The sequence below is a fragment of the Myripristis murdjan genome, chromosome 11 (assembly GCF_902150065.1).
Source record: "Myripristis murdjan chromosome 11, fMyrMur1.1, whole genome shotgun sequence".
Lineage (NCBI taxonomy): Eukaryota > Metazoa > Chordata > Actinopteri > Holocentriformes > Holocentridae > Myripristis > Myripristis murdjan.
The window spans coordinates 4,436,820-4,449,959 of record NC_043990.1 but is presented as its reverse complement, the minus strand read 5'-3'; the positions used below and the strand labels follow the sequence as shown (position 1 = coordinate 4,449,959).

The 13,140-nt window shown below is 41.8% G+C and overlaps 1 protein-coding gene across 2 annotated transcripts in view; it reads left to right on the top strand.

Moving 5' to 3' along the window:
* The window catches only part of atf6b (activating transcription factor 6 beta), a 28,918-nt gene extending 16,160 nt beyond the window's left edge, over positions 1-12,758 (top strand). Inside the window, exons 8-17 of one of the 2 annotated variants that reach the window (XM_030063071.1) lie at positions 1,041-1,210; positions 1,552-1,731; positions 3,751-3,836; positions 4,614-4,814; positions 5,766-5,873; positions 6,599-6,698; positions 7,108-7,175; positions 7,290-7,389; positions 8,181-8,265; positions 9,168-12,758. In XM_030063071.1, the coding sequence (XP_029918931.1) occupies positions 1,041-1,210; positions 1,552-1,731; positions 3,751-3,836; positions 4,614-4,814; positions 5,766-5,873; positions 6,599-6,698; positions 7,108-7,175; positions 7,290-7,389; positions 8,181-8,265; positions 9,168-9,535 (1,466 nt within the window). In that variant the 3' untranslated portion in view covers positions 9,536-12,758. Of the gene's footprint in view, positions 1-1,040; positions 1,211-1,551; positions 1,732-3,750; positions 3,837-4,613; positions 4,815-5,765; positions 5,874-6,598; positions 6,699-7,104; positions 7,176-7,289; positions 7,390-8,180; positions 8,266-9,167 lie in introns of both variants that reach the window. The other variant, XM_030063070.1, reaches the window with a different exon arrangement.
* The last annotated feature ends 382 nt before the right edge of the window (positions 12,759-13,140 follow it).

Here is a 13,140-nt window from a genome sequence, read left to right as displayed (position 1 = left end):
TGGGAGGTTTTCAGGGTCCAAACAGATGTCTTTAAGTGTCTTCCTAAAGTGTGACCAGCAGCCTAAGAAACCCAAAGTATTAATTCAATAATAATACAGATAGACAAATATAATATCAAAACTGATTAGCACTGGTAACCACAGCTACTGTCATCCTAGCTGCATCATCAAGCCTGTTTTCTGTGTCTTTTTTTTTGCTTTGAGGTGCTGTTTAGTTTCAGGCACTGATCTCAGCAAATTAAACATTTCTGTTTTGATCATTACGAGGTTTCCACCTCCTCTATTTAATTTACTCTCACCCATCGGGACCTGAGTTGTTTTTCTGTTGTTTTCCTACTGTTTGCCATTTTGTGGATGCAGAGTGCCTCATAGTACCGTTTTTAATTTTAGTTTAACTCTTAGCTCGGAGACCCCCGTGGGAAGCTGTTACCTCGCTAGCAGGTTCTGCACAGTGAATCATAGATAAACTGTTCATGGCGGTTTTGTTGCCAGCTATAATAATTGTCTAATTTTGTGAAAGTGAAGTGTTAATTATGCTCAAGAGTCCCTGTGTGGTGTATCAGGCAATTCTGTTAAGCATGAACAATCCTAGCCAAATATAAAATTAAGAAGCAGGCAGCTCCAGTTGGAAAGAACAAGAGAAAACTTTGGAAAAAGAAAAGCGGCCTCATATTAGAGAAGACAATGCCCCAACCCTGGTCCCTAAAAGTCATTGAAAAGGTACAAAAGTGCAACACGATCATTTTCCTTCTTCAACTCAAGACAAGTTGTTATGCACTATATTTATTTTTTATTTATTTTAATATTTATTTGACAGGGGCGATACATACAGCATTGCCACAAAAAAGGGAAAACGTGATGTATATAAGACGTCTAGCTTCAGCTAATATGCATGATCACATTATTTGTTAAAATAATCTGGATTATCATAATGCTATAATAGTGCAGCACCAGTGCCTTGCTGCGGCCACACACACACCTGCACAGGTAACTAAGCGTGTGACTGTGCCGGCGCTGACGCTCTGCTGTCTCTCCTGCAGTCGTCCTGTCTCCGTCGGTTTGTCTGGGCTCGGCTCCGGCCATCGTCAAGATGGAGCCCGTCTCTCCCAGCATCGCCCAGCACTGCTCCAGCCCCGCGGTCCCACCCGCCAGCAAACCCATCGTCCCGGCAACCACCACGTTGCCTGGCAACAACTGCAATGACATCGATGTGAGTGGGCCCTGGAGTTTTTCAGGCATGGTTCAGCTGGAATAAACATGTGGTGGAAAAAGTCCTTTAAAAGTAGCCAAATCTTTAGTCCTTTAAAAGTCTAGAGATATGCTCTTTAAAATGGAGTTCAGAGAGTTAAATTATTGATTTATTAATATGTAAGAAGTATTTTAATGTTGAAACTGCATATCCTGTTGGCTGGTTTACTCTCTAACAGCAGCAGATCTGATGTTTTGCATGGAAAAGCTTCTTATGCAAAGTAACGAGTAACCGCAACCGTCAGATGAATGTAGTGCATGAGCAAAATCCTCTGCTCACTCCTCCTCCTCCTTCCTCCTCAGATGAAGGTGCTGAAGCGCCAGCAGCGGATGATAAAGAACCGGGAGTCGGCCTGCCAGTCGAGGAAGAAGAAGAAGGAGTACCTGCAGAACCTGGAGGCCCAGCTGAGGGAGGCGCAGCAGGAGAACGAGCGGCTCCGCAGGGAGAACCAGGCGCTGCGGGAGAGACTGGCAGGGAAGGAGGTGAGGACGTCTTTAACACAGTGTCATTATTAAGTTTTACAATGTCTTAAATTCAATTTTTATAGATATTATACCTTAAAAGTCAAATTTAATTTCAACATTTTTTCCTGATTTCATTAATCTATCACTTTCTTTTAGTCAAGTTCAACATTTCTAACATTACTAAGAAATTCTACCTAGATTGTACCTCTGCCCTTGACCAAAAAAAAGTACTCATCTTTACTTACCTGAAATGTTTATTTAACCCCCTGAACCCCAAACCCACGGGCGGGATAGAAAGACATGTATTTTTTAAAAAATCGCCAAAATTCAACTGTTCATCATAGCTGGAAGCTTTAAAAACCTATTTTTTCGTTGGAATTTGAATTTTCCGACGGTCCCTGAATGCAACATGTCCGACCTCGGTTTAGCGGTAGAAAAAAGGACGAAACTAAGGCTAAAAATGCGATTTTCATTCAAATCGTTTTATTATACATGCTTCATTCAACAATTCGCCAAAAAATAGTCATTTACTCAATCCAGATCATTCAAAAAACAGAAAATTCTGTGGTCTTCAGCGGATCTGAGACATCTTGATTGATTCAGGTGAGCCCAACAGTCGTGTGACAAAAATTCACTGAATTTCAGTGTGTTGGCAACGGTAGTAACATGGAAGGGCACAAGGCAGTAAAAACGCCTAAGTTTATACAGGTTGGAAAAATGTTTATATTTCAGGAAATAAATCATGTGAAGCCCTACTCTTTTTTTTTTCTGGATCAGTGACACTTGTGTTCTGTACATTTATTCCAGTTTTTCTCGATTTTTGTAAAATAAATTATCCAAAAAAATCAGTTTGCCCTTTTTATTTTTTTATTATTTATGGCACTATAACTCTTTCATACTGTGTGAGAGACATTTTTGAATGGCTTCAGGTGATAGCCACAGCTGTGCTGTTTCCATAGAGGTGCAGCAGAAAAACAAGCCCACAGTGAGCCAAAATGTGAGGTGAGCAGAAAACGCCCAAAACTGCTTGGGGTTCAGAGGGTTAAATGAGGAAACAATTACTTGTCCAAAAACAGCCTTAAATGCCTTAAAAAGACACCCGGAGACATCGTGCTTTCACCCTGCAGATGCTGAAACAATCAGTCAGTTAATCAGTTAGCCAACCTCTTTCCTGAAGAGGATCAACACGTCCAAAGTGATTTTATTTCCATCAGACTTTCACTCCGTTCACCATCTGTCAGAAGCTGCCAGACACACTTTAAAAAGCTTTAGCTCTGTTTGCTCTGGAAGAACAGCGCCCCCCCTAATTCCTGTTTTGTGTCGATTTCCTCCCTAATCCCACCTGCTGACGAAGTGGAGGATGCAGAGGGGAGGCTGAGATAGACCGTCAGACAGTCTTTTTTTTGGGAATGTTCTTGTTTATTTACCGTAATTATACTAACATCTCAAAACCAATACACTAATAAACTAATTGATGTTGAAATAGCAGTTAAAAATGCAGAGTGGGAACACTGAAGACAGGGGGCAGACGACTGAATGAAGACCAAACAAGCCACACAGTTTTCCCTGAAGTCTAATTACAGCAACACTCAGCTGGTTTTGCTGCAGACTGACTGCAGCCCTGGAGACTCAGTCAGCTCATTTAATACACAGAGGACTTCATAATGCAGCTGCCACCGATTTGAGCTTTCAAGCAGCAAGAGCGGAATGAATCAGATGAAGTTTGTTAGAGAGAAGCAGGAAACCAGAGACAGAGGCACAGAAAAATAAAATACCTCAGAGGAGAGAAGCCTGTAAAACCTGTTCAGGAAGACGGAAGAGACACATCGATGTTTATGCTCACAGATTAGTAAACAGTTTGTTAATTGGTGCAGAGGTCGAATGGCAATAAAGGGCGAATCAAGACAAATAATCAAAATGTGTGAATCTTCTTTTTATCGAAGTAGAATGTAATCATAGCACCAGAGAGAGTGTAGGTTGGCCTTTTTTTTTTAGTTTTTACTTGAAATAAAATCCTGTTCCTCCTCTCGGCTGCAGGGCGGCGACTCGGCAGCCAACAACAAGAGAGCGGTGTGTGTCATGGCCGTGCTGCTCTTCATGACCTTCAGCTTCGGGCCCGTCAGGTAATCTGCACGCCACACACTCTTTCTACACTGAGGAACACACACAGATGCTGTCAGCCCCCTGAATACTGCAGCGTCAACACTCAGCCAGCTCATAGTGACAAAAATAATCAACATGCAGATCAGGGGTCAGTTTAGGAGTTAAAATCGAGTGGAGAAATGCTAATCACAAAATATTTGGAAACTGGACAGAACTAAAAACACGGCATGTGCAGTTTGGCCTACAAATTGTATTACAGACTGGGGGTGTAACGGTTCAATAAACCCACAGTTTGGTTTGCACTGTGGTTTTCAGTTTCAGTTTGGTTATTTTTGTACATTAGAGAGAAAAAAAAACCTACTATTTTCAGTGTTCTCTGTATTTTGTTGTATTTGCAAAAATTGGTATAACAACATGAAATCAACAAATATTGTCTCAAAGGCAAAAGTCTAGTAAGACCAATTAAAACAGACATAAACACACTTGCAGTTTATTCATTAAATCATCAGCTCAGTGTGTGGTTGTATAGTGGATGTGTTTGTGTAGTGTACGGTTAATTTTTTTACAGTTCAGTTTTACAGTTTTACTCTATTACAGACGTAACAAAAGAACATGTTTGTTTGGTAGAAACTGCAGCAGCCATCACATCATCAGAGTTCAGCTTCTATAGGGTCTTAAAAAGCTGTGATTCTGGCTTTTTTAAGCCCCAAAGAATTAAGAAAAGACTTCATTTTGGGAATCGCATCGTCAGTAGCTTGCTCTCTAACCGAAAGTCCCATCGGTCGTCGTTTGTGCAGCATCACGGACAGGAAGCTGCACGACGGCGTGGTGTCGTACACAGGAAGGCGGCTGCTGGAGATCGAACAGCAGCAGCAGCAGCATCGGCCTCCGCCGCCTCCCAGCCGGGAGGAGGACAAGACGGAGACGGAGGAGGACGCCGGAGAGGACAGGTGGAAGAGAGACGTGGAGAGAGACGCCACAGAGGCTTACCACTTCAGGTGGGGGAGACATGTCAACCTCCTGCAGCAAAATCATGACTGATGGGAAACAAACTTTAAATAAATCGAAAACATACTTATTGAATAAAAAAAAAAAACTGTCATAGCTGCACAATTATGGAGCAGGACCCCAGTTAATGGAATAGGCTGTCTGAGAATAGAAAGAGTCACTGCTTTTAAACCTCAAATGAAAATTTACTTTTAAAATATGATTATTAGTTTGGGCAAACACCTGCACATGATGTCGAAACAATGTGACTGTTGAAATGTTTCAGTTCATTTTGAATGTCTGTGATAAACGATATCATAAAAATAGGGAAGATGATGTAAGATACTGAAAGTGTTGCACATTTTCTTCCTCAAATCAAGACTAGTAACAGTAGCAGTCAAAATATGGTATTTTATATCACTACAACATTTCAGCAGGCAAATGCTGGGTTTATCCACCTAGGTGGAAAATGTGTAGTTGTGTTTTAGCGGCCTTTGTGTCCTGGTAGCAAATCTTTTTCAGGAGACAGTCTGATGTTTCCGGTGTCAGGTCTCAGGTCAGAGTCGGTGAAGGAGTGAATCCTGTTGCTCCTCTGGAACGTGTGCAGTCTAATAATCTGTATGAGCTTCAGGCTGCTGCAGGGAAATGCCAGTTAGAAAGCCGGGCTGCTGAGTTGGGGACGGTGTGAAGGCATTGTGTAATTAGATGACTCAGTTAGAGGAGCGGGCGGGCGACCGGGACCTGAGGAGGAGGAGGAAGACATTGAAGTGAAAGTGGAATAACTTTTTGTGTGAGTGTGTGTGTGCACATTGTGTTTTTCTGTGTGTGTGTGTGAATCTGCCTGCATGCTGTCTGCAGTGATTTAAAGAACCTAGTTCCCCCTACAGTCTTATTACTTGTCATCATGTTAACAGTATGTGTGTATTCATGTGTGTGTGTGTGTGTGTGTGTGTGTTCTCCAGGAACCTGAGCGATGTGTTCAGTGACATGAAGGACCTGGTTCTTCAGGACATCGACCGTTACTTCACCTCGTCTGACTGCAGGCAGTTCAACCGCTCCGAGTCGCTCAGGTCAGCCCCTCTCTCTCCCTGCAGCAGGGGTGCAGGACTACATTTCCCATCATCCCTGAAGCGTTAGCTCCATTTGCTCTGGAAGAACAGCGCCCTCTTCCTGTTTTGCAGAAGAGAATGGCAGCTGCGAGGAGGAGAGGCTGAGAGAGACCGGCAGGCTGGTCACTGACGGTCTCCTTTTGGTTAAAATAATGTCTCAGATTTAATGTGTTAATGAGCTGTGAGTGTTGTTTCCTCTGCTGATCCTTCACAGTCCTTCCTACATTCATAAGAAATATTTTCTGTAAACACTGAGCGCTGTGCGGCTGTGGCAGGTTTTAGAGCTCAGGGTGAACACAGTAACTTCATGTTGTCGCCCAATAAAAAGGCAGTGAAGTAATATGTATTTATAGATCTACATTTTGCAACCGAGGCTTTTCTTAAATTCGCTGAAATTTACGATCTATTTTTTATATATCTATATCTTTATCTGTACATATAGATATTACTTTTATCATACTATCTTTATTTTCTTGTTATTAACCAGCCTTGTTGTTTGACATTATGTGTGACTTAGTCAAACGATGAGGGCACAAATGTGACCTCTGCTCCCTCTTGATTTAATTTTGTTGCACTGAAATAAGCAAACAAAAGGACGTGTATCTCGGGTGTCGGGTGCACGGGTTTTTCTTCTCCTAGTCTGATCTCTCTAAGAGGAGCTGTCTGTGTGTGTTTGTGATCTTCAGGCTGGCAGATGAGCTGAGAGGCTGGGTCCACCGCCACCAGATTGACAGGAAGAAGTCTGGAGGAAAACCAAAGATCGCCAAGAAGGCCAAGATCGCCCAGGTGGTGTACCTGCTGCTGCTGCTTCTCTGTTTCTGTTCAGTTTCAGTCGTCTGCGTGTTTTAGTACAGCGTAGGAAGTCATGTTGGGGCTGCACAGACACTTTAAATCTCAAGTTTTGTCCGTTTCATTTTGTGACATGAAGGAAAAAGCGAAGCCAGTGGTTACTGGAGTGTAAAAAATCAAAAATGTATGGATATGAAAAATGAAATCAGCTTCTCTGTGCATCTGATGAAAAGATTATATTTTTGGATATCAAGTTTTGTGCAAGAAGCTGATCAAATGCATCAAATGTGTGTGCAAACATGACCAGTTTTCCTCCTTGGGGTCATTAAAGTGCCATCTAAATGAAACAGGATGCATGCTGGGTAGAGTTTAAAGTGATTGTCCCACTCACTTCCTTCCTCTGCAGAAAGCACAGCTGAGGAAGACCAATTTCTCCAGATATCTGCCCATCCAGGCTCACCGCTCCTTAGAAAGGTACAGAAAACTCTGCCACATGCCTGCACTGTCTGCTTTCTGCTGCCCGGCCTCTGACTGTTCTTCTTCTGTGTCTTCCTGGTTTCTGTCTCTGCTTCCTGCTTGTGGCTGCAGTCAGCTGCAGGTGCTTCCTGGTCCAGAGGTCACCTACAGCGACTTCCTCGACGCCATCGACCGCCGGGAAGACACTTTCTACGTTGTCTCCTTCAGACGGGTAGGCAGCAGCACAAACCAAGGGTGTCTGCGGCTCTTACGTTTGATTTTATAAATATCAAAAGTCATTAAATGCTCTTAAATTTGAATTTATGAGGTCTTCATCTCCAGACATTTTATCAAGTTTCATTTATCCATCTTTTAATTTCTCCTTGTCAAAACTGGTCAAGCTGTACTGATTCACTCTAAACCTATGGCTGAGCTCAGTACGTTCTTTACACTGACGTGCTTCACTTCACCTTTCAGGAAAATGATTAACCAAACTCACTAAAGTACTCTTGGTCTACATTTACATGCACACAAGAAACCACACTATTTCCTGAAGCACCTGCAAAGAAAATCCACAAAAATCTGTCCCAAAACTGTCCCAAATTCTGTGCAAGGAAGAAAAATCCTGGTTAGATTTTCTCCAGCTGCAGCTCACTATCTAAGCTAAAAGGGTCTGTTAGTGTAGTTGGTAATTGACCTCAACACAAGACTGATTGTACAGTGTTTACCTTTACACTTTGCTGCAGTGCTCATTGCAGTAACAAAATGAAGAATCTTCCCAAAATATGTCTCAAACTTGGTTAAATGTTAATGAATATGTCTTAAAGAACATGAAATTGAACTCCCTGCAAATGAGCTGTGAATCAGACACGAGAGCACATCCTGTCAGCCGCTGTTGGAAAACCACAGCAAAGTTTGACACTGGAACAGATTTTATTCTGAAAAGCTAGAGCGTGTGGTAATCCTCCGACTGTAACCCCGTAACAGAAACATGACCGGTCTGTGCTCCGTGTCTCCCCACAGGATCACCTGCTGCTGCCGGCCATCAGCCACAACAAGACGAGCCGGCCCAAGATGTCGCTGGTCATGCCGGCCATGTCCGTCAATGGTGAGTCCGATTAGTTTTTCTCTTTGCCGTTGTCAGAAAAGGTGCCATCTGGAAAAAACACTCCTAATTTGACATCATTCTATATTGTAATGTAGAAATAAAATCTAGTAATGCTGAGATTTGTCTAGCACTTAAACTCTTGATTTTCATGATCACCATTGCAGTATTCTTGTTAGTGCTGAAAAAATTAGTGAGCTAACTAATTTAATCAATCCACAGAAAATCAAGTGATTTTGATCATTGATTAGTCTTTAATGGGCTTTATTCATTTATCAAGCAAAAAAGCCAAACATTGTCTGATTCCAGCTTCACTAACATCACTAACATGCTGTGATCATCTTCATTTTCTTTGTTAAATCTTTATAAAATTAATACTTTGGGTTTTATTTGGCTGCTCTGATCACTCCCCATCAGAATTTGGCTTTATTTTTCTGCTTTTTTTTTTTTTTTATTATTATTTTAACTAAATGATTAGTCAAAACATCAGTCGATATATTACATTGAAAATAATCATTAGTCACAGCCTTACAGTTTCAGTTGTTAGCCAGTAGAAGCTGCATGTAAACACACTGAGGGTTGGCCTGGAGTTACTGCAGCAAAACAAAATGAAAATGAGCATGGAAAGCATCAATAAAACAAAACTAAATTCATAATCAGATTAAATCTCTTTAAATGCTTTGGCTGTTAAAATGATTTTTTTTTTTTCTTCATGAATGATCCTGGGGGTTTTGGAGCTTTCTAGAAGCGTGTCAGGTTTAATAATAAATAGAAAGAAATGCAAACTCAGCTGCATTGCCCTTGAAGTTTCGATCCACTGTTAACTTTTTTTTCTTCCTCCCTCCCTCCTCCTCCTCCTCCTCCTCCTCCTCCTCCTCCTCCTCCTCCTCCTCCTCTCCCTGCAGAGAGTCTGTATAACTCCTCTCAGGGTTATGAGATGATGATGCAGGTGGACTGCGAGGTCATGGACACGCGCATCGTCCCCATCAAGTCCTCCGCCGTGCCGCCGTCCCTGCGCGACCCCCCGCCCCCTCCTCCCTCTGCCCACCACCACCACGGCCACCATCACCACGGCAACCACACGTCGCTCCGAGGCCGCCACCAGCATCACCACCACCCCTCCTCCCCCTCCTCCTCCTCCTCCTCCGCCTCCTCCTCTGCCTCCTCCCCCTCCTCCTCGTCCTCGTCCTCTCCCTCCTCGTCTCCACGGCAACCCTTACCGGCCCACCGACAGACAGCGGAGTATTTCATCAGCCAGTCGGAAGGCGTCTGAGGCGTCGCCATGGTGATCGCTAGGAGACGGGATTTAAAAAAGGAGAGAGGGAGGAGGGACGGAGGCGGTGATGGAAACAGATTAGCTGGAAGGTTTTAGGAGGAGAGGAAAGTTTAAAGGTTTAAAGAGGACAGCAGGAGGTGAAAGTCAGGGAAAAACCTGGAAACCTTGAGACTCGTATCTCTTAATCTCATGCGAAGAGGCATAAAAAACCAGATTATCCTAATGCCGGGTCAGTGACACAGCACCAAAATATCATCCCAGCTCCTCTACGGCAAATACACCTCTCTCCTTTGTGGGAAAATTGTTAACTAATTTGAATTAGAAGACCTTTTTTTACCCATAATAATAGTTGAAACCCTCGTCAGCACCGCCGTCACAGCCGCAGTACAGCTGGGACTCGGTGTGATCTGTCAGGTTCAGGGTGGAAAATTTAAATCAATGTCTCCTTAGTAGATAATGTGCTAATATATACATAAATATATATTTCTAAAAAAAAATAAATAAATAAAATGAAAAGAGTCTAGTGAGTTGCAGACACAGCAGCACATCGCACTTACAAATCGTGCTGCGTTTTAATATTTAATTGTGAAATGTACTGTTTATATGAAGTGTAGAGTCCACGCGTTCTTAGCAGGGGCGGGCGAGGACTGTCGGCAGGACGTCCCGGGACAGAGAGCTGAAGTCTTCCTCGGCGTAACGTGGGTTTGTGGTCCCGTTTGTGATTGATCATGGATTCCCAGCGGGACCATCGGAGCCAAACGTGGTACTGTACGGTGCTTTGGTGTCTTTATGACGTTACTGCTCGTGAAAAGACGTGCAGGAGGGGGGAATTGGACTGGCGACAGAGTGAAGATGTAGTTTGTGTACATCCTGGCCGACCACTTGGTACAAAAGATGGGAAAATTTAATGCAAACAAATGAATTTGCACAGAAAATCGATGGTTTCTTAGTTTTGTGTTCAAGGAATTTATCCCCAGCTGGTTTTTGGTCCATTTTGCATTTTTTTTTTTTTTTTATGTGTTCTTTGTATGGAAACGGATGCCAGCAGAAACGACCCCAAACTGCAGCTCGCTGTCCCAGTTTCCTCTGCACTGACTGGGTGTCGGTGCTAACTTGTCTGTAAGGTCGCACAGCTCCAGCAAAAATGAAAATCTCACGTCAGGATCACAATTTTGCTAATCTTATTTTGAGGAATAAAAATCATTTTACTGCACTTTCTGCATTTTAGATCAACATTTTCACCCATTTCAGCCACAGCAAGCGCGAGTGAAAGTCTTGAAAACTGTGAGATGCCGGCGTCATGCGATTTTTAAAAAATTGTCGAGCACTGATATTGCGATTTACAATTACAGTTAAACCCGGCTGACTGTGCAGGGGTTTGCCTGTTGAACAGAAAACAGTCTCATCATTTATCCATCGTAAAAAACCCTCGACTACACTACTGATCCTCCCACTGGGAAACGTGGTTTTTGTGCAGTTTGTGTTTGTATATTTGTGTTGTGGTGGGACACTCAGAGGGGCCAGAGCGGCTGCTCCATGAAGTAAGATTATGATGTTGGCACAGTGGAAGAAAATCAGCGGGATTAACTGATGAAGCTTTAATCCTGGAAATTAAAGTGTATCAGCTGGGAAACTCCGTTACATTTGAAATAAGTTTGTTTTTAATGTTAAAGCAGAGGCGCTCTGCAGCTGAATTTTTCCATTCCTTCAGTTCTTTTTGATTCAAACCTCTTGGAGGAGCTGCAGGTCTTTAACATGTTCGATTTATTTCTGCTTTTCCAGCTTTAACAGTCAGCAGAAGCAGAGATCTGAGGCAGGAAAGCTCCTCACCAGGAACGTCTTCCCCTCATTTTCAGGGATGCACCAACAGTATCGACTGATACCAGCTTTACAAAGCAACATGTTGTTTTACCTTTACTGTCGATATGTGGCCGATTACAAAACTGGCAGTTTTGTGACCCTTTTCCCACTTAGAACAGCTCAAATCATTAAGAACAGAAAACTATCAGGGTCTTTAGTTTAAAAGGACAGGCCAGGTGCAAATGCTTTTAAAAATGCAAACAAGAATCTGCATCATTATTAATCATCATAAACCAACACATGACCAGTTTCCCGTGGAGTCAGCGTGACAAAAGAAAAGTAAAAAACTGCCTCCAAACGGGCTGACACAAATCTTACTTCATGCTGCATCCATCAAATTCTTTTTTTTTTTTTTTTTTTTTTTTTTTTTTTGATAGAAATCCACATTCACGTTTTGAATAGGAATTATTTAATAGCTGTAAATAATCAGTGTTCACTCTGTAGATATTTTTGTTTGTTTATTACCACATGTGACCCTTTTTTATTCTTCTTCTCTCTTTTTTAAATCTTTTTCTCTCCCTCCTCTCCCCAAGTCTTTGGACGACAAAAAGTACAAAGTAACAAAAAAAAAAAAGGAAAAAAAAATTCATTGTGGACAGATGGACAGATTTTAATTTCTACGTTTGTCTCCACGTTGTCTGAGCAGACCGCAGACACACACACACACACACACACACACACACTTATGTAGAATTTACATTGACAACTCACAGAAAGCTATTAACCCCTTGTCACCATATTTTCAGAATAAAAGCAAGTGTGTTTTCAGCAATAACAGCAAAACAGCCCCAGAAGGAGAAGGTCAGCTCAGCCGTTGAAGGGATTTTTCACTGATTTTTCTCATCTTGGAAATCAACGTTGTGAAGCGTTTCTTCCTCTCAGGCCCAGGTCCTTTTTCTTCTCACCAAAACTGGTTTCTGAATTTGGTTTATTAATCCAGAGACTGAAAGTTGTGTTTTTTCTTTCTTTTTTTTTTTCTGTCCCAGTGCCACTCACAGCATCTGGCCGGCTTGTCTTATGGGCGCCTTGTTTGTGCCGCCGTTCTACAAAGAAATGACATAAAGTAATGACTAAAACATGAGCATCCATATGCAGAGAGGCCAAAAAAAAAAAAAAAAAAAAAAATCTCCTGGATCAGGACTGTGAACGTGGCTGCCGGTGAAAACTGCACCAGTCAAGCTTTCTCTCTCTTTCCTTTTCCTTTCTGCTCTTTCTTTTTTGTCACTGTTGTGTTTTTCCTCCCAGCCGATGCATCTGAGTTGGGGACACATCACCCCCTTTTTTCTTTTTCTTTCTTTGTTTTTTTGTTTTTTTTGTTTGTTTGTTTTAATCTCATATGAACAGATGTGTCTTGTGTAAAGAAGTGAAAAGATGAGGAGAGAACAGTGGATATGAAGCTACAGCACGAGCTGTCAAAAGTTGGGAATGGACGCCGCTGTCCCACTGAGGATGATCAATGACACGGTGCTTCTCAGCTGGTGGGACTTTTCTGACGGGTTTTTCACTTTAAAAATCAAAAAAATAAATGATGGGGGATTTCATTTTATTTTATTTTATTTTATTTTAAAGGGAAAGGTTTTTTATTTTTATGTTTCAATTTTATTTTTACTTTTATTTATTTTTCTTTTTTCTTTTTATATCTTTTTTATTTTCATTTTTTAGTTTTTCTTTTCTTTTTTTTTTCTTTTTTTTTAAAAATTGTTTTATTTATTTTTTTACATATTTGTTTTTTCAGGTTGGAC